Source organism: Phaseolus vulgaris, chromosome 2, assembly GCF_000499845.2.
Source record: "Phaseolus vulgaris cultivar G19833 chromosome 2, P. vulgaris v2.0, whole genome shotgun sequence".
Taxonomy (NCBI): domain Eukaryota; kingdom Viridiplantae; phylum Streptophyta; class Magnoliopsida; order Fabales; family Fabaceae; genus Phaseolus; species Phaseolus vulgaris.
In genome coordinates, this window is record NC_023758.2 from 543375 (window position 1) to 566294 (window position 22920).

At 32.9% G+C, this 22920-nt stretch overlaps 3 protein-coding genes across 9 annotated transcripts; all 3 read left to right on the top strand.

The window, feature by feature from the left end:
- The first annotated feature begins 771 nt into the window (after positions 1-771).
- Positions 772-6821, top strand: LOC137809980 (tobamovirus multiplication protein 2A-like). Of its 3 annotated transcripts, none has more exons than XM_068611075.1 (7): positions 772-1059; positions 1481-1769; positions 2625-2724; positions 2923-3003; positions 3078-3182; positions 5303-5518; positions 6405-6821. In XM_068611075.1, the coding sequence occupies exons 2-7, from the start codon at positions 1528-1530 to the stop codon at positions 6510-6512; spliced, it is 852 nt and encodes a 283-aa protein (XP_068467176.1). In that variant the 5' UTR covers positions 772-1059; positions 1481-1527; the 3' UTR covers positions 6513-6821. The 3 variants fall into 3 exon arrangements, with proteins under 3 accessions (XP_068467176.1, XP_068467177.1, XP_068467175.1); XM_068611076.1 differs by having other exon boundaries at positions 772-932; positions 1462-1769; XM_068611074.1 differs by having other exon boundaries at positions 772-932.
- Positions 6822-9264: 2443 nt separating this feature from the next.
- LOC137809978 (tobamovirus multiplication protein 2A-like) lies at positions 9265-13794 on the top strand. 2 transcript variants are annotated; one of them, XM_068611068.1, is made up of 7 exons: positions 9265-9397; positions 10061-10374; positions 11132-11231; positions 11334-11414; positions 11492-11596; positions 12187-12399; positions 13410-13794. In XM_068611068.1, the coding sequence occupies exons 2-7, from the start codon at positions 10133-10135 to the stop codon at positions 13515-13517; spliced, it is 849 nt and encodes a 282-aa protein (XP_068467169.1). In that variant the 5' UTR covers positions 9265-9397; positions 10061-10132; the 3' UTR covers positions 13518-13794. The 2 variants fall into 2 exon arrangements, with proteins under 2 accessions (XP_068467169.1, XP_068467170.1); XM_068611069.1 differs by having other exon boundaries at positions 9276-9397; positions 10042-10374.
- A 2720-nt stretch (positions 13795-16514) lies between these two features.
- On the top strand, positions 16515-21977 carry LOC137809979 (tobamovirus multiplication protein 2A-like). Of its 4 annotated transcripts, none has more exons than XM_068611070.1 (8): positions 16515-16694; positions 16948-17002; positions 17228-17565; positions 19595-19694; positions 19879-19959; positions 20033-20137; positions 21174-21377; positions 21630-21977. In XM_068611070.1, the coding sequence occupies exons 3-8, from the start codon at positions 17324-17326 to the stop codon at positions 21735-21737; spliced, it is 840 nt and encodes a 279-aa protein (XP_068467171.1). In that variant the 5' UTR covers positions 16515-16694; positions 16948-17002; positions 17228-17323; the 3' UTR covers positions 21738-21977. The 4 variants fall into 4 exon arrangements, with proteins under 4 accessions (XP_068467171.1, XP_068467173.1, XP_068467174.1 ...); XM_068611072.1 differs by having other exon boundaries at positions 21680-21977; XM_068611073.1 differs by lacking the exon at positions 16515-16694 and adding an exon at positions 16723-16813 and having other exon boundaries at positions 21680-21977.
- The last annotated feature ends 943 nt before the right edge of the window (positions 21978-22920 follow it).

Below are 22920 nucleotides of genomic sequence, written 5' to 3' on the forward strand. Positions count from 1 at the left end.
TGTTATGAATGGTAAAAGTAATTTATTTTCTCCATAAGAAATATATAATTATTAATTTTCTTTTAAACGCAATTCTTAAAATTAGCGGAAACGCGAGAGCACTATATCTGTTTTCTTCTTCTTCTTCTTATATATATATATATATATATATATATATATATATATATATATATATATATATATATGTATTTGTATTTATTAAAATAAATTATAAATTTATTATAATATTTTAATTAATTATAAACTTATGTATTCGTATTTTTTTAATAATTTTCCGTAAATCTGTATTTTTAAATATTTTTTATATATTCGTATTTTTTATTTTTATTATTATATGAATTTATATTTTTTATTTTTACTATCTAATATATATTTAAAAAATATGAATATACATAATTTTTGTATTTGTATTTTTTAATTTTTTGTTTGTATGATTTTTTAAATATATATTAGATAATAGATAAATAATTTTAAATATTTGCATTATAAGAAATATATAATTATTAATTTTCTTTTAAACGCAATTATTAAAATGATATTATAAATAAATTAAAACACTGTTTATACTGATCCAGAGTATAGGAAGACAAAGAGAGGGCAAACATGTCATTTAAATGGATTTTCATCACACCGCGATTTCGGGTGTTGAATGTATGATAACAAACTCAAAAGCGAAGCTAATCTTACCGTTCGAAGGATCCAACGGTTAATTTTCACAGCAATTTAGTTATTCGGTACGTAAAATTAAAGGCAGAGATCTTGTACAACTTTATGGAAGCTGTAGAGGATCCAGCCAATGCCAGAGTGGCATTTTGTGTTCTGTGATTTTTTTTTTCCTTCTTCTTTTCTCATCTCTTCTCTTCTCTTCTCTTTCGTGTGAGTAACTTAATTTTGAATTTGGAATTTGCAATTCGAAATCGTCTATTTCTTCTGTAAGTTCTCGTAGCTTAGACCCTCTCATCTTTTCTCGTTCTTTATTTCTCGTTTAAGGAATCGCAGAAGTTCTTCCTTGTTAATATTCCAAGTTTTACTTTGATGCGAATAGGGTTTGATTGCAAGGTAAGCAATACATCACCATTTTTTTTATCAAAAGGAATTAGGGATGTAAAATTGTGTTTATTATTTATATAATTGCGGGATATCGCTTCCCTATTTTCGTTTTGGAAATGTTTTTCTGTCTTCTGCAAATTAAACTATTAAGACTGTGTTTTGGATGAAGATTGAAAAAATATTTTCGCAAATTTCAATGGATATTTCTGAATTTCAATACTCAAAACGAAGAAGGAAGAAATTATACCTTCGGAAGTAAAAGTGCTTTTAGACTCTCCTTACTGAAATTCAAACATGCATTAAGTTGTGAATATGAGTTGAAGTTTAGCTCTTAAAATTTTAATTGAACTGCAGGTGTTATAGTTGGTGTGGTAGTTTTTATATTATTTCTTATCTGATACTATGGAGAAGTGCCTATATGTTTCTGCAGAAAATATATATAGGGCACAGACTCTAAAGTACCGTTATAGGTAAAGGATGGCATGCAGGGGGTGCTGGGAGTGCCTTTTGAAGCTTTTGAACTTCATATTGAGCATCACTGGTCTGGCCATAGTGGGCTATGGAATTTATCTTTTTGTCGAATTCTCCAAAGTTTCAGATGATGACACTCCGGATATTTCTCCTGTCAGTGATGATTACGCTCTGATTCAACTAGGCCGGCCCATGCTTATGGCTGTGTCTCTATCAGACAGCTTTTTTGATAACTTGCCCAGGGCTTGGTGTGTGTGCTACTCTCTTCTTGCCACTTTTGGTGCATATACATTGACTTATGTTTATTCTTGACATTCTAAAGGTTTTGCTTTGGTTATAATTTGCTGCATCAATCTGCTATATGTTATGTAGTTAGGCCATAGATTACATTTATGGCGTTTTTTTCCGGGTATGGGGAAATTTAATTTAATGACCCGTAACCATGTAATAATAATTATTGAAAGAATTGCAGTGTTGAGTTAAAAAAAACAGTTGCTATAGAAAAACTTTGGGTCAAATGCATTCAGTACTGCGCCAGAGATAATAGGGCTTCAGAGTTGGAACCAACCTCTCAATTTGATTCCAGTGCAGGGCCCCTAGTTTTAGTTGTGTACTGCTCTATCATTTTGTTTGATTTTGAGTATGTTTAGTTTGATTTTCAAGGTGAACTTTAATGGTTTGTCGATAAATATTGGACTCATGGTTCAAAAATTGTTGGAGCTTCACCCAATGATGTAATTAATCCATAATTCTTGCCATTGATTAAGAAAAAAACCTTATAATCAACTTTATGCAGTTTCCAGAATGGTGCACAGAATGTGAATTTGAATTAACTTTTATTTTTTCTGGTATAGTGTTTTTTACCGAACAATGTATTTATGTGAGAAAAAAGAAAATGACCAATAAAATACCAAAGGTATTTTGTCCTTTTGTTCTCTTATTTTATTCATTCTTGTGTAATGACTAACATTTTACATTTATTTATATCATAAACTGCCCCATTTTTTGTTTCGTAGAACAGTTAGTACACACACAACAAATATAATTTTTTTGAAATTGACAAAGACCAATCTCACTCTAATTCTTTATTTCATATTCGGCAGGTTTATTTTCTTATTTATTGGTGTGGGAGTAGTTCTCTTTCTTATTTCTTGTTTTGGTTGTATTGGAGCTGCAACAAGGAATGGATGCTGCCTGAGCTTTGTATCCTATTAGAATGTCTTATGCTACAATTAAAAATATTTCATGATATAATAAATTTCCACTAATATACAAAGAAAACACAAGTTTAATCTTCTGATCTTCTCTCCTAGTTTGTTTGTGTGTGTGCGCATGCATATATACATGCATTAATCTGTACTAATCAAAGAATTTATTATTAATTTCCTTAAGTGAACAAAGTATTCAATTTTGGTGGCATTATTGATCTTGATAGAGTTGGGATGTGCAGCCTTCATATTCTTTGACAAAAACTGGAAAGAAGTAAGTAAAATTGTCTGATAATTTGTAATATGAAATTAAAGATGTACTTCTCATTTATAAAATGTTTCATTCAGGAAATTCCAAAAGATAAAACAGGAGATTTTGATGCAATATATGGATTTCTGAGTGAGAATTGGAATATTGTGAGATGGGTTGCCCTCGGAATTGGCATCTTTCAGGTAAGGAAGTTGTATGATTGACATTCCTCAATTGTTTTTCCATCTTGTTTCTTTGTGCTTGTCCTCGTAGACCACATGTAATAGTCTCTAGGATTATAATCAAGCTACCCATTGTATGATTGAGTCAATAACAGACCAAGAATGCTTGAACTCTTGATAAGGAGAATACATTGTTTTTTATTGATATAAACATCTAGATACTTAGAAGACAGGAAAATGAATTTATTATTACCACCATTCTGTTAATAATTTCACGGTAGGTATGGTAAAGTTGAATTGTATGGTAAAGTTGAATTGTAACAAGTAGTTCATTATCCTCACTAGGATGGAGTTCAAGCAATTGTGGAAGAGGTGCATAAAGATGAAAAGTTTATGTCCATATCAAATTTGAAAAAGAATAGGGATATCAAACCAAGATTTAAATATATATTGTTTTATGAGGGAAGGTTAGGGCCTATCCTTGCAAGATTTATTGAGCCTATCCTCTATTAGGTACTATTAGACTGACTACTCACAAATATCAAGTCTCATGCTTGAGATGTTGAATCCTTAGCGGGAGAGGTGTGTAGGAAATCCCATATCGATTACGAAAATGGTTAAATTATAGTTGAGTTAGGTTTAAAATCTATTTTCTTAGAGGAAGAAATCTCTATGGATTTCATAATTGGTCTCCCTAAATCCAAAGGTTACACAACTATTTTGGTGGTAGTTGATAGGCTCACCAGACCTAGCCATTTTATTCCCTTAAAGCTTCCCTACTTTGCTTATGTATTGGATGAGATTTTTACTTGTGAAGTGGCGTGTTTACATGGAATTCCAGCTTCTATTATTGTTGATAGGGATCCAATATTTGTGAGTAAGTTTTGGAAAGAGCTGTTCAAGCTTTTTAGACAACCCTCAAAATGAGCACCGCTTACCACCCACACACATATGGCCAAAGTGAAGTGGTCAATTGTTGTTTGTAGACGGTTTTGTGTTGTTGCTTGGCAGACTAACCAAAGCAGTGGGTGCTTTGGCTTTTGTGGGCTGAATATTGGTATTACACCAACTTTCATGCTTCCAATCGGAGAACATCTTTTGAGGTTGTATATGGCAGAAAACCTCTTACAATAGTTAGATTTCTGCCTGGAGAGGTAAAAGTGAAAGTAGTAAATTGGGAGTTGATGGACAATGATGAAGCTCTCAAACAATTGAAGTATTAATTGCAGTGGCCCATAATAGGAGGAAGGATTAGACAGATCAAGAGTTTGCAGTAGGAAATTTCGTATATCTCAAGCTTGGACCCCATGGACAGCTGACCAGAGTGTCCCTCATTAATCCTAATTTAGCTGCATGTTACTATGAACCATTTAAGGTGCTGTAACGAGTTGGAGCAATAGCTTATAGGCTGCAGTTACCTGAAGCAACCAAGATACATCCTGTTTTTCATGTATCTATACTTAAGAAAGCTGTGGGGAATTAGAATGCGCGGGATGAACTTCATCTTGAGTTGGCTGATGAAGATGAAATAAGTTTGAAACTTGAGGCTATGCTATCAAAAAGGCTGATAAAAAAGGGAGATGATTCTGTTAGTCAAGTGCTTATCCAATGGAAGGGCAAAGGATTGGAAGATGCCACGTGGGAAGAGGAATTTAACATTAGAAATTAGTTTCCTCAGTTAAACCTTGAGGACGACGCTCGCTCCTATTGAAGAAGCAGGAATTGTTAGGACTGGGAATGTGGGTGTATACTCTGAGAGTAGGCCCGAGATTTGGAGTGTATGAGAGGAGAAACAAGGGTGTTAAGAGAAATGCTGAGGTGACAAAAGGTGTAACAAAATTAGTTAAGGAGTGAGAGAAGTAGCGAAAATATAAGGGGAGCAGGGAAGATATTGTGGAATTTTGTTATGGCCAGGGGGTGTTAACCTCTCGGTAGGAGCTTGCTTTGCAGCACTAGGAATCCTCATCCTACTGTATTTTCTATTTCATTTTGAGGAGTAATATATATATATATATATATATATATATATTCTATCATTTTCCCGGTTTATACTTCTACTTTTTGGATCTCTAAGATTGTGGGACATAAAAAATAGGGTAGGATTCATCATATATATCTAAGAAATGTGTATGACATTGCAGGCCCTTCTTTTCCTGTTAGCCCTCATTGTTAGGGCTGCAAATAGGCCAGCAGATTATGATAGTGATGAGGAGTTTATTAATCCAAGACAGCAAGTGCGGCAGCCACTACTCAACAGACCAGCAGCGGGCTCAACAACAACAGGTTTACCAGTTAGTGGGACTATTGACCAGCGCCCAAGCAGAAGTGATGCATGGAGTGCACGGATGAGGGAGAAGGTGCAATCTTTTTCTCCTAAATTGACTTTATCTAATACTCTTAAGCAGTTTTTGATTTCTTTTGTCTTGACAGTTATGTGTTTACACACTTGAGTGCTCCTGGATTGTGGTGCATAGTACCATACTTGTTTGTGTGTGTGTCTGGTGCTATGCAACTGTTTAGCCTTGTGTTTATTAATGTTTTCCCATACACAGATATTTGGCTTTGACTTATGGCTTCCTTTGTTGAGGTCTAAACTAGCCAATAGATAGGATCTTTACAAAGAATGTTTATTTATACGTATAGGCAAACACACATAAAGGAGTTATTTAGGTGAGAATAATTGAGTATTATAAGAAATTAGAAAGCATTCCGGACACATAAAGTGAGCTTTGTGGCACTGACTAACCGACACGTGACTTGACAGTTTTTTTATGATAGATGAAGACAATGCGTGATTATTAACCATCAGATCTGATTTGAATGATCAAGATTAAAAGATAAATGTATATAATTTTCTTAAGTGGTCACGTGATCATGAACTAACTTTTATTTTTGTCCTAGTCTATGTATTTGTTGATCATTTTAAATTTAATGAGTTTACTGATTATTATTCCATTTTCAGTCTAAAGTTTAACGAGTTTAGTGGCTTTGCTATTGAATTCATGTCTCGAAGGATTGGCTAAACCTGAATTACATCTAATAATTTTTCCGATGTCGCACAAAACAGGACAGGATAATTTTTTGCATTGGGCCTAATTCAATAAACTGTCTGTTAGCAATCAGTGTTTTTAGATTTGATTATTCAATTAGTCTTTCCGTTCTTAACTCTCTTGTTAGCTTTCTTAGGTGATTAGGTGTTGTGTGTGGTTTTACTGTCTTAACACTGTCACTGTTGTTATTCAGTATGGACTCGATACTTCGGAATTTACGTACAACCCATCTGAGTCGAGCAGGTTCCAGCAAGTAAACTCACAGCCAACTGAAGAAAAGAGCCGCTGCACCATAATGTGATCTCTTTTGATTTTATGTTCACGACTCGTGCTGTGCTGGATCACACCATGACATGACCAACATCATATATTCATGTTTTTTTATACATAGCCTTCATGTTAGTGTGGAATATTGTGCTGAGACATCAAAATTTACAGTGGTGTTACTTGTGTTCACAGATTAGGGGGCTGTGTTGTCTCACCAAAATATTCTCCCTTCTTTCTTCAAGGTGTGAATTGTGATTGTGGGAAAAAAAATAGTGGGAACACTTCTCTTTGATTAAGCAGAGACACAGAAAAATAAAAATGCAGAAGATGTACCAAAAGAAAATGATACAGGGTCGAAAATGAGTGTCCGAAAGAAGAACCAAATTTGTTTGAGTTTATAAGTTCTGCCGTTAAATTCGTCTTTTGATTATGAATTAATTAACTATTTGTGAAGAAGGCTCTATAATACGAGTTTTTCTAGAAAGAAGTTTATCCACATAACAGACAATTGCTCTACACATAGATACCATCAATTATGCTTAATGTTGATGTCATCCCCTTTATAATTAATTATTGTACGAAACATGCATAAAACACTAATTATTTTACACAGAAAACAAAACCTTACTAAATTTAAACTTTTTTTTTTAGTTAGATTAGTCTCCCATGAAATTTTAAAACATTAGTAAAACCATGTTCATTGAGATAAAACTCATGTAACTCAAGCTACTAATCACATGTTAGAGAGGATGCTTCGTAGTAGTATGAAAAATGCACAATATTCATGCTGAATCCACTGTGATTTTGGCTAGTAGTGGCGAGTTGGCTGAATAACACTTTCATTTTCGTTTACTAATCTTTTTTTTAAAAATATTTGAAAATTTATTATAGAGGAGGTTTTTATTATTTGAAACTTAATCCAATATTCTTATCCGTAGGTTGTTAGCTAGCATCCAAAACGTAAAGTGGAAGACAACATTTTTAAAAGAAAAAGAAAATAAAGAACTAAGATCTGAAGATGAGCCAAGTTTATTATTGTTAATGGTGGTTGATTATATAGCCAAAAATTGATGGTATAGAATTGTGGCTAGTCTTATTAGTGGAGAAACCTATACGTTTTCCAAAAACAATTAGTTCTCAAACACATATGTATAGAATTTGTCATAGGGGTCTCTTAAGCTGTGTCCATTTTTATCAATATTGCATTTGATATAGGGTTTTTTTACATCCATGTTTTTCTATTTTAGATTGTATAATTTGAAATTCATTTCTTATATCATGTACATTGGGTAACCTACCACCTTTCAAATCCAATAATATTAAACGTTTAACTAACAATAAACTAATAATCGAATGATCCTTTTTTATATTCTTGAAAATCATAACTGATTATCGAAATCATCCTAATTGATTATGAAGGAATCCATAATCGATTATGAAGGAATCCATAATCGATTATGAAGGATAATCGATTATGAAGGAATCCATAATCGATTATGAAGGAATCCATAATCGGTTACGGAAGAAACATGCACTATGATCAATTGATTGACTATTCCAATGCATATAAAATTTCAAGATCAAATTTGTAATTGGTCTATTTACTCCAAACTTTTCATACATTTCTTCATCCTTCACACACTCCAGCCTCCACCCCCAAATAGGTTCATCTGTAAGTCTCATAGAAAATTATTGTGTAAGTTCACAAATCATCCAAAGTAACTCTTATTGGCCAAGTATTATTCACTATTTTTAATCATATCTAAAATTTAATCTTCACGAATATGTTTTAAAGTCTAGATATCAATTATAAAATAATAATCTTGTTCAAATAAAATATAATTCTAATAAATATGAAATATTTTTTTTTCCAAATATTTAAGATAATTAATGGGTGACATTTGAGAATGGAGTAGTCAAAATATTAATTAAGATAATCACATATATGAAATGTAAGTTTATATATATATTCTTTAGTTTTTTTAATCAATTCATTTGATAAAAATACCAAGCTTTTAGTCCATCGTTAGAGGCTAAAAAAGCACATAATTTTAGTTAGGTCATAATGAAATAAGGTTTGAGTTCCTAAAAACAAAAGAAAGTTGTAAGAATACACAAAAATATCACATTGTTAATGTATTATGTCTCTTACACGTGTGTTAAAGGGTTTTCATCACTATCCCCCACTTTCAAAAGATTGAATTCAGAGAAAATAATTCACAAAACAGAAGAAGGAGGTGGTTCAATACCATCAATAATGCAAAAAGTTAGGTTGAAACTACCATTCAAAACCTCAACTTGAACCCTAATAATCAACAACCATACATAGTTTATTCAAATGATGAATAGCTTTTAGGTTTAGGAGTTGATCTTCTATGTTCTGAGATTCATAACAACTCACTAAATTACTATTAATTGAAATAGTAGAAATATTATTTAGTAACAATGAACGATTTAAGTGCACGTGAATTAATAGTCTTCTAAAAATGATTATTAAAAATAAAACAAGTTAATTAAAAACATTAAAATATTAAAATTGGAAATACTGTTACACTGTGCTGGAGTTATAGGTGGACAAAGAGAAGGGCAAACATGTCATTCACACTAATCTCCATAACACCGCAATTTGGGGGTTGCTTGTATAATAACAAAAACCATGGAGAAGTGAATCAGACCGTTTAAATAGATCCAATGGTTCATAAAATTTGATCAATATTTTTCGTTTAAAAACTAAAGGTGGAGATCGTGTACATTTTTATGGACGCTGTAGACAATTATCTGGCAGTGCCAGAGTGGCATTTTGTGCTTTGTCACTTTTTCTGTTTTCTTTTTTTCTGTTTTCTTCTCTGTCTGATTTCAATTTCAATTTTTGGAAAGCTAACATTCGCAATTTGCAATTCAAAATCGTCAGTTTCTTCTGTAAGTTCTCGCAGCTTAGACCCACTCATCTCTTCTGTCGTTTCTTCTTTATTGATGAATCTCTGAAGTTATTATTTTTATCAGTTGCAATTTACTGCGAATAGGACTCAATTACATTCTATGCATCATCATTGTTTTTTTAAAAAGGAATTAGGAATATAATTTTGCATTTATTATTTGTATAATTAGCAGATATCGCTTCCAGATTTTAGAAATGTTTTATGTTTTTGGGAATCAAACGATTAGGTCTATGTTTCGATCAAGCTGAAAAATTATTTTTGAAGAATTCATTGTGTGTCTCTGTATTCCAATGCACGAAATGAAGAGGGAGGAAAGTATTGGTTTGAAACACAAAATTAATTTTAAGCTCTCAGTAATTAAAGTACAAAAGTTGCATTAAGTTGTGATCATCCTCAAATTAACAAATTATTCCTCCTCTGGAATTCAGGAACGTGTATTGGAATTTCCAAAAGCACGCTGTTATGTAACTTAAGTTATTTTTGTTATTAGTTTCTGTGTTTTTGAGACAGTAAGTGTAGACGACAAAATTGAAGTTGTGGTATTTCTTAAAAGTCTAATTGAACTGCTGATGTTATAGTTTATGCAATAGTTTTATTTATTTCATAACTGATACTGTAGAGAAGTGTCTGTCCGTTTCTGCAGAAAATTTATATAGGGCATTGGTCCCCTTTTTGAAGCTTGGTTGAGGGACTAAAGTACAGTTATAGGTAGAGGATGGCATGTAGGGGGTGCTGGGAGTGCCTTTTGAAGCTTTTGAACTTCATATTGAACCTCACTGGTCTGGCAATAGTGGGCTATGGAATCTATCTTCTTGTTGAATTCTCTAAAGCTTCAGATGATGACACTCCGGATATTTCTCCTGTCAGTGATGATTCTGCTCTGATTCAACTTGGCCGGCCCATACTCATGGCTGTGTCATTATCTAACAGCTTTTTTGATAACTTGCCTAGGGCTTGGTATGTGTGTTGCTCTCTTCTTGCCACTTTTGGGCCATATACATTGATTTTTTGTTTATTCTTGACTTACTCAATAAAGGTTTTGCTTTTGGTTATACTTTGCTGCCTCAATTTGTTATCTGTTATCTAGTTTTGCTATAGATTACTCGTGCCAGTGGTTGGGGGAAATTTCTTTAATGACATTTGACCATACATAATCAGTATTGAATGAAATGCATAGTTAAGTGATTAAACAATTCTAAGTCGCTTTAAAAAAATAATTTGTCAAATGTATTTAGTACTACATACCAGAGATAATAGGTTTATAGAGTTGGAATCAACCTCTCATTTAGATTTCTAGGGCATGGCTTCTACTTTTAGTTATGTACTGCTATATCATTATGTTTTATTTTGAGCCCATTTAGTGAGATTTACATGGACTTTTGAATATGAAATAGTTGGAGCTTCATTCTGTGGTGTAATTGGTCCACCATTGATTATTCTTTATGCGCTTTCTAGTTTGGTCCACCATTGATATTTTTTCTGTTGTATTGTTGTACCAACTTATGTATTTGTGTTAGAAAAGAAAATCACCAATAAAATACCACATGTATTTTTTCCCTTTTCTTCTACAAGGATATTTAACATATATATATATAATAAACTATTCCTTTTTTGTTCATAGTACAGTTAGTGCATACACATATACATCACATAAAATTGATTTTGAAGTTGACAAAGACATACCTTACTCTAATTCTTTATATCATGTTTGCAGGTTTATTTACTTATTTATTGGTATTGGAGTAGTTCTCTTTCTTATTTCTTGTTTTGGTTGTATTGGAGCTGCAACACGGAATGGATGCTGCCTGAGCTGTGTATCCTTTTAGTATGTCTCATGCTACAGTATTTTCCCTATGGGCATGAATTAATCTGTACTAGTTAAAGGATTTGTTATTAATTTCCTTAAGTGAACAAAGTATTCAACTTTGGTGGTATTATTGATCTTGATAGAGCTGGGATGCGCAGGCTTTATATTCTTTGACAAAAACTGGAAAGAAGTAAGTTAAGTTGTCTGTGATAATTTGTAATCTGAAATTAAAAATGCATTTGTCATCTTATAATATATTTCATTCAGGAAATTCCCACAGACAAAACTGGAGACTTTGATGCGATATATGAATTTCTGAGTGAGAATTGGAATATTGTGAAATGGGTTGCTCTTGGAATTGTTATCTTTGAGGTAAGCAAGAAGTTGTATGATTGGCATTTGAAAGAAAACCATATTGCTTTGCAGTCATGTGATTTTGTACTTGTACACACAGACCACAGATAATAGTCTCCAGGATTATAATCAAGCTATTGATTTTGTATAGCACCTATTTTTGATTGGGCAAAAAACAGATTGAGAATGCTTTAACTGTTGATCTGGAAAAAACACTGTTTTTTTTATATAGAAACATCTATATACCAGGAAGACAAGGAAAATGAATTGATTATTACCACCTTCCTGCTAATAATTTCATGGTAATCACTCTTCAATTATCATCAACAATAGGATTCCCTGCCCCCTATTTCCCCATTTCTTGGAAACTTGCCCATTAGCCAACTTTTTCGTGATGCTTCTTTATTGATGAGAAATGCAATTACAGAGGTATATTTGGGACTTAGTTTCTTGACCCAAAAGAAACCAAAAATAGTTATGATATATTAGATATTTCAATGAAAAATAGTTATAATGTGAGCTTTGTATGTGTGTGTGATGTAATGTGCCCATAGTTATGTTTCTGGAAGATAAATTTTTGTTAGGATTCTTATCATAAAATTTTGCAGGCTCTTCTTTTCCTGTTAGCCCTTATTGTCAGGGCTGCAAATAGGCCAGCAGAATATGACAGTGACGAGGAGTTCATTAATCCAAGGCAGCAAGTTCGTCAGCCATTGCTCAATAGACCGGCAGCAGGCCCATCAGCAGGGCTACCTGCTTCTGGCACAACTGACCAACGTTCAAGCAGAAATGATGCTTGGAGTACAAGGATGAGGGAGAAGGTGCAATCTTTTTTCTCTTAGCTAATATTGTTATGCATTTCTTTTGTGTTTTTGTTTTAACAGGTATTCCTACATGCTTGCGTGCTCCTGGTCTGTGCTGAATGTGTTTGTCTGGTGCAATCCAGGATTTTTAGCGTCATCGTTACCAAACATTTTCCCATATAGTCACGTGTATTTGGCTCTTGCTCTAGGCTTTCTTGGTTTAGGGTTTAGAGTTTAGGGTTTATGGATAGTACCATACATGTGTTTATCTGGTGCAATCCAAGATTTTTAGCGTCGTCATCGTTACCAAACATTTTCCCATACAGTCACGTATATTTGGCTCTTGCTCTAGGCTTCCTTGGTTGAGATCTTAACTAAGCCAATAATTATGATCTTTGCACATGATGTTTTTACTTACATATATAAGCAAACACATACAAAGGAGTTATTTAGGTTGGAATACTTTATTATTACAACAAATGTAGACAATGAATGGATATTGATTATAAAATCTAATTATACTGATCAAGATTAAAATATAAATAAATACACATAAATATTTTTAAATGGTCACGTGATCTAAAGCTAACTTTATAGTTTTGGCTATCTATACATATGATAGTCTCTTCTGGCATATGAATTTGTTGAGCATTATATGTTGAATGATTAAAATTTACTCCATTCTCAGAAGAATATTTAATCATTGAATAACATCGTTATAAGATTTCATGAGAGACTTCATGGAGTTTTCAATCTAGCTCATTCTGTTGAATTCATGTCTTGAAGGTTTAGCTAAACGTGAAGATCATCTAATTTGTTTCCGATGTAACACAAGGTTCAAAACAGGATAACTTTTTTTAAAAAAAAAACTTTCATGTTAGGCATCACTATGCTACTTGACATCTCAGTTAGACTGACACTTCAAGTAAAAACATGACACCTAAGCATAGGACATGTTTCAAATAAGTTCAGTGTAAATTATTATTATTTGTTATTTAGTATCTAACACCATTAATGTTGTCGTTCAGTATGGGCTTGATACTTCGGAATTTACATACAATCCATCTGAGTCGAGCAGGTTCCAGCAAGTAAACTCCCAGATAGCTGAAGAAAAGAGCCGCTGCACTATAATGTGATCTCTTTTGCTGAGTATTTTGTTCACTCCATGACATGGCCAAGATCATTTTCATGTTAGCGTGTTATATTGTTCTGAGACATCGAAATTTACAGTGCATTGCTTGTGTTCATAGATTAGAGAGAGTAGTGAAGTCATTAGATGCTCATATTGTCCTTCCTTGTTTTGAAGTGGTCCAAGTTCATCACTTGCTAGTTTGGAAAACTGTGATTTTCTCCCTAACCCCATATTTGTATTGATTTATTTGGGAAGGATAAATTTGAGAGTGATTTTGAGTATTTTTCTTTCAGTTTTGATGGGATTTTAGAAAGGAAAGTTGTGGACGGATAATGCTTATGAATTTTGGTTAAAATTAAATGTATTTTTTACAATAATTATAATAATAAATATTGTTCTGTAAAAAGGAATAAAGAGAATAATTTTTATTAATATACTGGTGATAGTTGTCGTTTTGCTGTCAAATTAATATGATTCTAGCGTAGACTTGTCTAACACTAGAGAGATGATAGTATAATTGTGGACAAATGTCCCCAAGTCGTCTCCCAACGAATCCAATAGTAAAATCAGTTAATCAGGGTTTAAAATCTATCTGCAAGCAATAAAAGTTAGCAATAACAATAAAGATGAAAAGGGGGTTTGAGATAGTTGTGCAAAAAATATAAAAGAGATTAAAATAGCAAATAAAAAGCGGTTGATCCCCAAGTTCTTCCACCATTGAATTCTTCACAGGTTCTCTAAAGATTAATCTTTTCTCAATCCTCCAACAGAGCTAAACCAGATTGAACATGCGCCGATCTGATTCAATTGAAACTCACCAGTAAAGCATGCGTCTACTAGTTTAATCAATACCCACTTTGTTCCATGCGTATACTCCATGGGAATGCTTACCTCCTCTCCCTTGAATCATGCGAACTAACTAAGAAACCAAAGTTTAAGATAAGGAAGACTCTCAATCATGCGTTCAAGTACAACCTCTCACAAAAACCAGTTTTCCAGGAGATTAGACAATAAAAACAACTGCTTTAGAGAATTAAAAATCGAAACTTTTATTGAACAAAACCTCAGAACTCAATGGGGAATTACAAAAGAATCAACCAAAAAAAGGATCTTGAGAGAATATTGTAGTTTATATTTTGTTAACCGTTTCCAAGTTTTCATCTTTCCAGAATTCTTGTATTTTGCAGAAGATTTGCTTCCAATTCTGTTTCTGAGATATTGTAGATTTTATTTTCTCTTTCTTCTCCTCAGAATTTGTTTTCTGTTTTGGTTCAAGAAGCAACTTGGACTTTTGCATATTTGGCCCATTCACAAAGGTAGATGCTTCCTCCGGATAATTTACTCTAAAAACACAAAATTAACAATAATAATAGTTAAGGCCCAAATAAACCCATAAGAATATTAATTAAAACAATGAATTTATTTATTATTATAGTCCAATATTCTATGAATAAGGCTAATGAGTGTGAATAAATATATGCTCATCAACTGGTATGAAACGAGATCGAGATGACTGAGATCCCCACGGACGGCTTGGCCGACCGACACATTTAATCACTAACGTTCAAATCAAGGTCAATGAAGCTAAATTACCATTAAGAATTAGGTAATGCAACCATAAGTGTGATCTATTCCACTAATCAGGTTCAATAAGGTAAATCCATTAAAATAATATATAAATAACGCACATTCCAAAGAAGAAAGGTACATCATTATTACACACCCGAGTGTCGAATACCCTCTTTACTGACTTGAGCGTCGAAGTTTCTTCTGCAGGTACCTCCCCCATTTGGCATTCACCCGAGATTGAGAATCGAAGGAGTGACGCAAAGATCAGAAGGATCAGTGAAGCCTCAACAACCTCCTGAAAGAAGGAAAGAAAACGAAGTCTTCTCTCTAACCGGAACAATTAACATAAAAACAATTTTATATAATTTACTTACCCTTTTCTATTCATTTTTTTATCCATCCAAACAAGTGGAGAGAAATTTTGTAACTATTTTATTTCTCATTTCTTTTCATCCATATAAAACATTTTTCCTTCTTATTTTTCTTTTATTTCCTTTTGTATTTGATTCTTATTTATTTATTTGTTTATTTCATTCTTAAACCAAATAAAGAGAAATTCTTATTGACTTTAATTTGATTCCTACAAGATAATTACAACGACTTAATTTTCTATGAAAGCTATCATTAATAATGATACAAATTTATTAATTAAATATCTAAAATTGTTTATTAGTTAAAAGAATACAATGCCTTGTAAAAAACAACTAAATATGTGTATTATAAATAACTAGACTATATCTAAAATGGAGAAAGATGTATAAATAATTTAATATAATTGAATGAGTAAAGTTACATAATTAACATAAAAAAAATTCATAAATGAATTTATCATCTTAACTTTAAATAATTTTCAATTAAACATATACACACATTTAGCAAATTATAAGTACAATTAAGAAATACATTAATAAAATGTATGATGTATTTTTATATATAAATTAACAATTAAAATGGCTTTGCAGGTTTAGTGGCAGTGGAAAAGTAAAAGTCAAGAGTTGAAACCATACCTTAAATATTTTTACAATTTTTTAAGAGATTAAAAGCAATTTATAATTAAAATGAGTATAATTTTAAAATGTAATTTTTTATTTTAAAATCCACTAAATCAAATACTAATCTCATTTATTTATGATAATGTAAGTGTTACAGGTCCACTCAGAGTGAAAATTAATAGACTTCAAAGTGTTAAGAAAATATTTTTACATATTTTGTGAAAATTTGAAAGTTAGGCAAAATTTAATTAAAGCAATTATAATAGAAAGTTCCAGAAATTATTTTGTTGTTTTATTAATTTTAGAAAACAATGTTTTTATATTCTTATTTTAATGTGAGTAACAAACAAGGACCAAGAGAGACTGGTGGTTCAAAGCAATCTAACGGTTGATAATTTTTAACCACTATTTATTAATTATTTTTCTGTAAAATTAAAGGTGGAGATCGTTTACATTTTTATGGATACTGTAGACGATCCTCCCTATGCCAGAGTGGCAATTTGTGATTTGTCGCTTTTTCTGTGTCGTCTTCTCTGTTTTCTTCTCTCTGAGTTCCATTTTAATTTCAATTTCTGAAAGAAGCATTCACAATTTGCAACTCGAAATCGTCAATTTATTCTGTAAGTTCTTGCAGCTTAGACTCATTCTTCACTTCTCCTCGTTTGTGTAGTTTTCGTTAATCAATCGCCGAAACTCTTGTTAATTTTCTTAGTTGCACGTCGCTGCGAATAGGGCTCAAGTATACACAACAACACTACTTTTTTTTTTTTATATATAAAAAGAATTAAGGATAGAAATTTGCATTTATTATTTGTATAATTTGCGGAAATCGCTTCTTTTTTCGTTTGAGAAATGTTTTTATGTGTTTTGCAGATCAGAGGGTTGTGAACATCGGCTTGGGACCTGCAGAAGTACTTTTAACTCCAAAGTAACAAATTCTTCCTTCATTTTGTGCTTTGGAATTCAGGAACGTGCATTAGAATTCCCGAAAATACGTTCTCGATTTTTTTCCCAAACAGAGCTCAAAATCATTGTTGTTGTTAGTTTCTGACAGTAAAGTGTGAACAAGAGAAGTTGAAGCTAAATTGTAATTGAACTGCAGGTGCTATAGTTTATGTGATAGTTTTTATTTTTTTGTTACCTGATACTGTAGGGAAGTGCCTGTCTGTTTCTGCTGAAAAAATATATAAGGCATTGGTCTACTTTTTGAACTGTGGTGGAGGGATTGAAGTACAGTTATAGGTAGAGGATGGCATGTAGGGGATGCTGGGAGTGCCTTTTGAAGCTTTTGAACTTCATATTGAGCCTCACTGGTCTGGCCATAGTGGGCTATGGAATCTATCTTTTTGTTGAATTCTCTAAAGCTTCAGATGGCGAAACTCTGACGACTTCTCCTGTCAGTGATGATTCTGCTTTGATTCAACTTGGCCGGCCAGTGCTTATGACTGTCTCCCTATCCAACAGTTTTTTGGATAACCTGCCCAGTGCTTGGTATGAGTTCTGCTCTCTTGCCACTTTTGATATTGGGGCATATCCATTGATTTATATTGATTCTTGACTTGCTAAAGGTTTTTTACTACATCAATTTGCTATCTGTTATCTAGTTTTCCGTAGGTTATTATATTCATGCAGACAAAGCTTTTTTCCCGGGTGTTCGGGGAAATTTGCTTTAATGGCTCGTAACAATGTAGTAATCAGTATTGTATGAAATGCATAGTTATGTTAAAGACAATTCTGAGTTGCTCTAGAAAAACTATGGGTCAAATGCATTCAGTACTTTACGATGAACATGATAGCGCTCTGGAGTTGGACTCAACCTCTTAATTATGTTCTTGGGTACAGCCTCTAGTTTTAGGTTTGTGCTAAAAGTGGAATCTCCAAACCAAAGTTTCCATTTACTGCATTTGAGGCTTGGTTGTTGGATGAGTTTGGCATGAAAGTACGATCAAATTTGTTCCAGCAGATTGAAGCGGTGTGACCTCCTTTATCGCATAGTTGACACACAGGTTTATTTCCATTGCTTCTTAGCACCTCTTTTGTTGAAAACTTTTCCCTCTGCCTGTGTTAAATGGCTTGTTGTCAAATTTGCTAGTGGTAAGGCGGGCATTAGTATGGTTAAGAGTAACGCCCTCTGTTGAATATGTATTAAGCTGCTCGAACCTGCTTTCAAACCTTAACAAATGAGTTTGCAGTTCAATCCAGGACACAGACTCTTTACCAGTCAGAAGAGTGACAATTGGGGTGTATTCTGACCACTCAAAATTTGAATTGTTAATTCAGATTGAGATATCAGGTTTCCTGCCACAGCGAGATTATCAGCAATAGACTTCATAGTTGTCAGATATTTCTCCATCTTCATGCCTCCCTCCCTCATTTTCTGTAATTCAGCTTTGTAATAGACAATCCTTGATCTTGTGTGTGCCCCAGAAAGTTCTTTGGCTGCATCCCACAATTCTTTCAATGTCGAGTTTCGCATCAACTGAGATGCTATATCAGTTCTCATGGTGCTGTATAACCATCCTAAAAGTAATTGGTGATTTGAGACCCATTCTTCAAACTCTGGGTTTGGTATTTTTACTGTGCTGCCTGGTGTGGTTCTTGGCAAGAACTCTGGAGGACAAGGTTTGTTGCCAAAGACATGGCCATCTAATTTGTGACCTCTGATGATAGGCAAGATCGTAGTTTCCCATAAGAGATAATTAGTGTGATCAAGTTTGTAGACGAGGCAAGGAATATGACGTACTTGAACTTGGAGTGCTTGGAAGAGTTGCCATGATTGGCCTGTATGGGAGTACACGCAGTACTGTCATACAATTCAATTAAATAAATTGCAGTTGATCCAAAACTTCCAATCCGAAAATAAAGGAATTACATGGCTACAAAACAGGAACCGCTAACAGAGGAAAAACTGCTAGAATCATGGGATAGATTTGTAACTAATCAGCAGTTTTAATTGTGCTGCTATATATATTGTTATGTTTGATTTTGGTCATGTTTTGTGAGATTTGCAAGGTGGAACTTTTGGAATGTTTGGTCAATCGAATGTGGAGTTGTTGTGATTATGAACTAATTATAATTTAAGAAGGTAAAATTTAAGGCTAAGCATCTTCATTTGTTGGTCTGATTGGTCCACCGTTGATTATTCTTGCTAGTGATTAAAAATTAAACTTGATCAACCTACTTTGTGCACTTTCCAGAATGACCCTCAAAATGTGAATTTGAATTAACTTTTATTTTTTCAGGTGTAGTGTTTTTTACTGACTAATTGTTTTTGTTCGAGAAAAAGAAAATCAACAATTGAATACCACATGTAGTATTTCCCTTTGTATGTTGATGGAGCTTTATGATCTCAATGCTTTACCTTTTGTTCATTCCTGAGTCACGACTGATATTTTACATTTATATACCAAACTGTTCCATTTTAGTTTATAGTACAGTTAGTACACACACACAACACATAATTACTTTTGAAGTTGACAAAGACTGATCTCACTCTAATTCTTTATTTCATGTTTGGCAGGTTTATTTTTGTATTTATTGGTATTGGAGTAGTTCTCTTTCTTATTTCTTGTTTTGGTTGTATTGGAGCTGCAACACGAAATGGATGCTGCCTGAGCTGTGTATCCTATTAGAGTGTCTCATGCTATATAGTATTAAATTATTTCATGATCTCATAAATTTCCACTCATACAAAGGAAACACTAGATTAAGTTTCTGCTCTTCTCTCCCGTTATATATGTACAATTACATGCATTGATCTGTACTTATCCAAGATCCGTTATTGATTTTCTTAAGTCAACACAGTATTCAATTCTGGTGGTATTACTGATCTTGATAGAGCTGGGATGTGCAGCCTTTATATTCTTCGACAAAAACTGGAAAGAAGTAAGTAAATAGTCTGGTAATTTGTGACAGATATTAAAGTTGAATTTGTCATTTATAATTATATTTCATTCAGGAAATCCCAACAGACAAAACTGGAGATTTTGATGCGATATATGAATTTCTGAGTGAGAATTGGAATATTGTGAGATGGGTTGCTCTTGGAATTGTTGTCTTTGAGGTAAGCAAGAAGTTGTATGAATGATTGGCATTTGAAAGAATGCCGTATTGTTTTGCACTCTTTTGTCTTTGTGCCTGTACCCATTGGCAGCAGATAATAGTTTCTCGGATTGCATGCAAGCTATCCATTTTTTATAAGATTTTATTTAGATTGGGCTCATAACCGATGGAGAATAATTTAACTCTTGACGAGGAGGCTGAATGTGAGATGTTGTATTTGATCCATCGTGTAAACTCCGTTTGATGAATCAAATTCAGCATCTCACGTTATTTTTGTTTTTTTATGATGAAATTTCAAGAAAACTGTAGAAAAAGAAAAGGTAAAAAATGGAATGAAATCTAGAAATGGAGATCAATGCTATTACCCGTAGTGATTGATAAGTTGAGGAAAACTCATCACTTGGTACTAGAAAATTCAAAGATAAGAATCAAGGGTTGTTCTTAAAAACATAGAGAATTTTTCTCACAATTGTATAACTTGTTCACAATGAGTTAAAACTTCTTACACAAGTCAACAATTGACAACTTATATTATGAACTTAAGACTACTAGGTACATCTAACTAATTAGTCTATGGTTCAACAAACTATCTTATAAGTCAGCTAACAATATGTAACTCATGTAAAGGCCTAATTACACAAACTTAAAAATAATAATAAAAAGCCCAACAACAACCCTATTAGATATTGCGAATATTCCTGATCCAGAGTTGACTCTAAATTAACTGAAGCCTCCTTCTTATTCCTTTGAGGCTTCCTAGTTATCTGTTAAGGAATTTTTAAACAGTTGTGCCTGTGAGAAGCCGTATATATAATTAGTATAATATTAGTTCAACTTTTCAAATGTACTTGAGTACCTGATTGAATATCTCATCGAATCCCCATTTACATACCACTAGAAGGAAATGGAGGGGTCCATAGTAATGAAAGCTTTATACATGTGTGTGGGGCAATGCATCCATTGTTATGTTTGTGGGTCATAAAATTGGGTAGGATTTTTTTCATATATTATCTAAAGGAATATGTATGAAACTGCAGGCCCTACTTTTCTTGTTAGCCCTTATTGTTAGGGCTGTAAACAAGCCAGCAGATTATGATAGTGATGAGGAGTTCATTAATCCAAGGCAGCAACCATTGCTCAACAGACCAGCTGCAGCCCCAGTAACAGGGTTACCGGTTGCTGGGACTATTGACCAGCGTCCAAGCAGAAATGATGCATGGAGTGCACGGATGAGGGAGAAGGTGAAATCTTTTTCTCTGAATTTGACTATATATATATATGATAGTTTGTTGGAGATTTCACATCGACTAGAGATCAGAGTCTTTTATAGTATATAAGTGAGTGCAAGCTCACTTCATGAGCCGGTTTTATGGGGTTGAGTTAAGCTTAAAGTCCACTTCGTAATATAGTTTCTTCTTGTTTATTAGATATGTTAGATGATTATGGTGATGTATGTGGTTTTACTATCTAACACTAGTACTGTCGTTATTCAGTATGGACTTGATACTTCGGAATTCACATACAACCCATCTGAGTCGAGCAGGTTCCAGCAAGTAAACTCACAGTCAACTGAAGAAAAGAGCCGTTGCACTATAATGTGATCTCTTTTGCTGCATTTGTGTTCACAACTCAAGTTGCACTGGATTACTCCATGACATGGCCAACATCATCTTCATATTTGTGTGTAATATTTGTGCTGAGACGTCAAAATTTACAGTGGCGTTGCTGTAAATAAAACCTTTAAAAATGATTCCAATTGTTTGTTTGTTGTGTGTGGATTTTCTGCTTTAAAACAGTTCAATTTGGAGTTAATTAAACCACGGCATTTTTCTGTTTATAAACTTACCTTGAACTGCATTACAGTGCAATATGATCGACTGATGGAAACTAGGGAAACTTCTGGAGCCCAAAATTTTATCCAAGGCACAAGAACATTTTTTGCTGCACCTCAAAAACTTGAACTAACACTCCTTTTTCATGGCAAATTCTTTTGAAATTTCTAAAATTACTCTTTATTCTAGATTTCGAATAATACATTCTAAGAAAATCAAATTCCGATGGAAATGTCGAAAATCAAAATCTTATAAAAAAATTCCAAGAAAACAAAATCTGAAAATGTGTTTGGAAATACAAATTGTGACCAACATCCGATACCCTTTTGAAATTTCTAAACTTACCTTCATTCTCGAATTGAAAAATTATAATTCAAATAATACATTCAAGAAAATCAAATTCGGATGGACATAGAATTTAAAAATTAAAAATCTTATTTCGAAATAAGCAATTCCGGAATGAACAATATGTTCTGAAAAAAAATTTCAAGGAAACAAAATTTGGAAATATGTTTGGATAAATTTTTTAAAATTAAAAAACAATGTTCTGAAAATTTAAATCTAAAAATGTATTTCAGAAAAAAAAAATTAAATCTCTTTTTACTTAAAGGATATTTTTATCATTTTACGTGAAAATTGGTTGTTTGGGTGCATGAAGTAATTTCGCCATTTTTTCATTTCGAAAATGACAATTCGTATCCTAAAAGTGCGTTAGAGTCAATCTTTTCGGAATGAAAAAAAGGGCGTTAGTTGACATTTTTGGCATGCAGGAGGAAATAACATTTTATACGGAAATTATAATTCTGGAAACTTAGATACTTTTGGACCGACTTTAGTTTTATTTAAAATACTTTAAGAAATATTTATGAAGTTTTCTATAAATCAAAGATAATGTTACTTTTACTAAAGTCTTTAATTTATTATCATACTTATGATTTACTAACTTAGTATT

Coding starts and splice junctions, on each gene's coding strand:
- LOC137809980 (XM_068611075.1), top strand. CDS start 1,528: ATGGCATGCAGGGGGTGCTGGGAGTGCCTTTTGAAGCTTTTGAACTTC. Junction 1,770..2,624: donor GATAACTTGCCCAGGGCTTG/GTGTGTGTGCTA, acceptor CATATTCGGCAG/GTTTATTTTCTTATTTATTG. Junction 3,004..3,077: donor TTGACAAAAACTGGAAAGAA/GTAAGTAAAATT, acceptor TGTTTCATTCAG/GAAATTCCAAAAGATAAAAC.
- LOC137809978 (XM_068611068.1), top strand. CDS start 10,133: ATGGCATGTAGGGGGTGCTGGGAGTGCCTTTTGAAGCTTTTGAACTTC. Junction 10,375..11,131: donor GATAACTTGCCTAGGGCTTG/GTATGTGTGTTG, acceptor TCATGTTTGCAG/GTTTATTTACTTATTTATTG. Junction 11,597..12,186: donor TTGGAATTGTTATCTTTGAG/GTAAGCAAGAAG, acceptor AAAATTTTGCAG/GCTCTTCTTTTCCTGTTAGC.
- LOC137809979 (XM_068611070.1), top strand. CDS start 17,324: ATGGCATGTAGGGGATGCTGGGAGTGCCTTTTGAAGCTTTTGAACTTC. Junction 17,566..19,594: donor GATAACCTGCCCAGTGCTTG/GTATGAGTTCTG, acceptor CATGTTTGGCAG/GTTTATTTTTGTATTTATTG. Junction 19,695..19,878: donor ATGGATGCTGCCTGAGCTGT/GTATCCTATTAG, acceptor AAGTCAACACAG/TATTCAATTCTGGTGGTATT.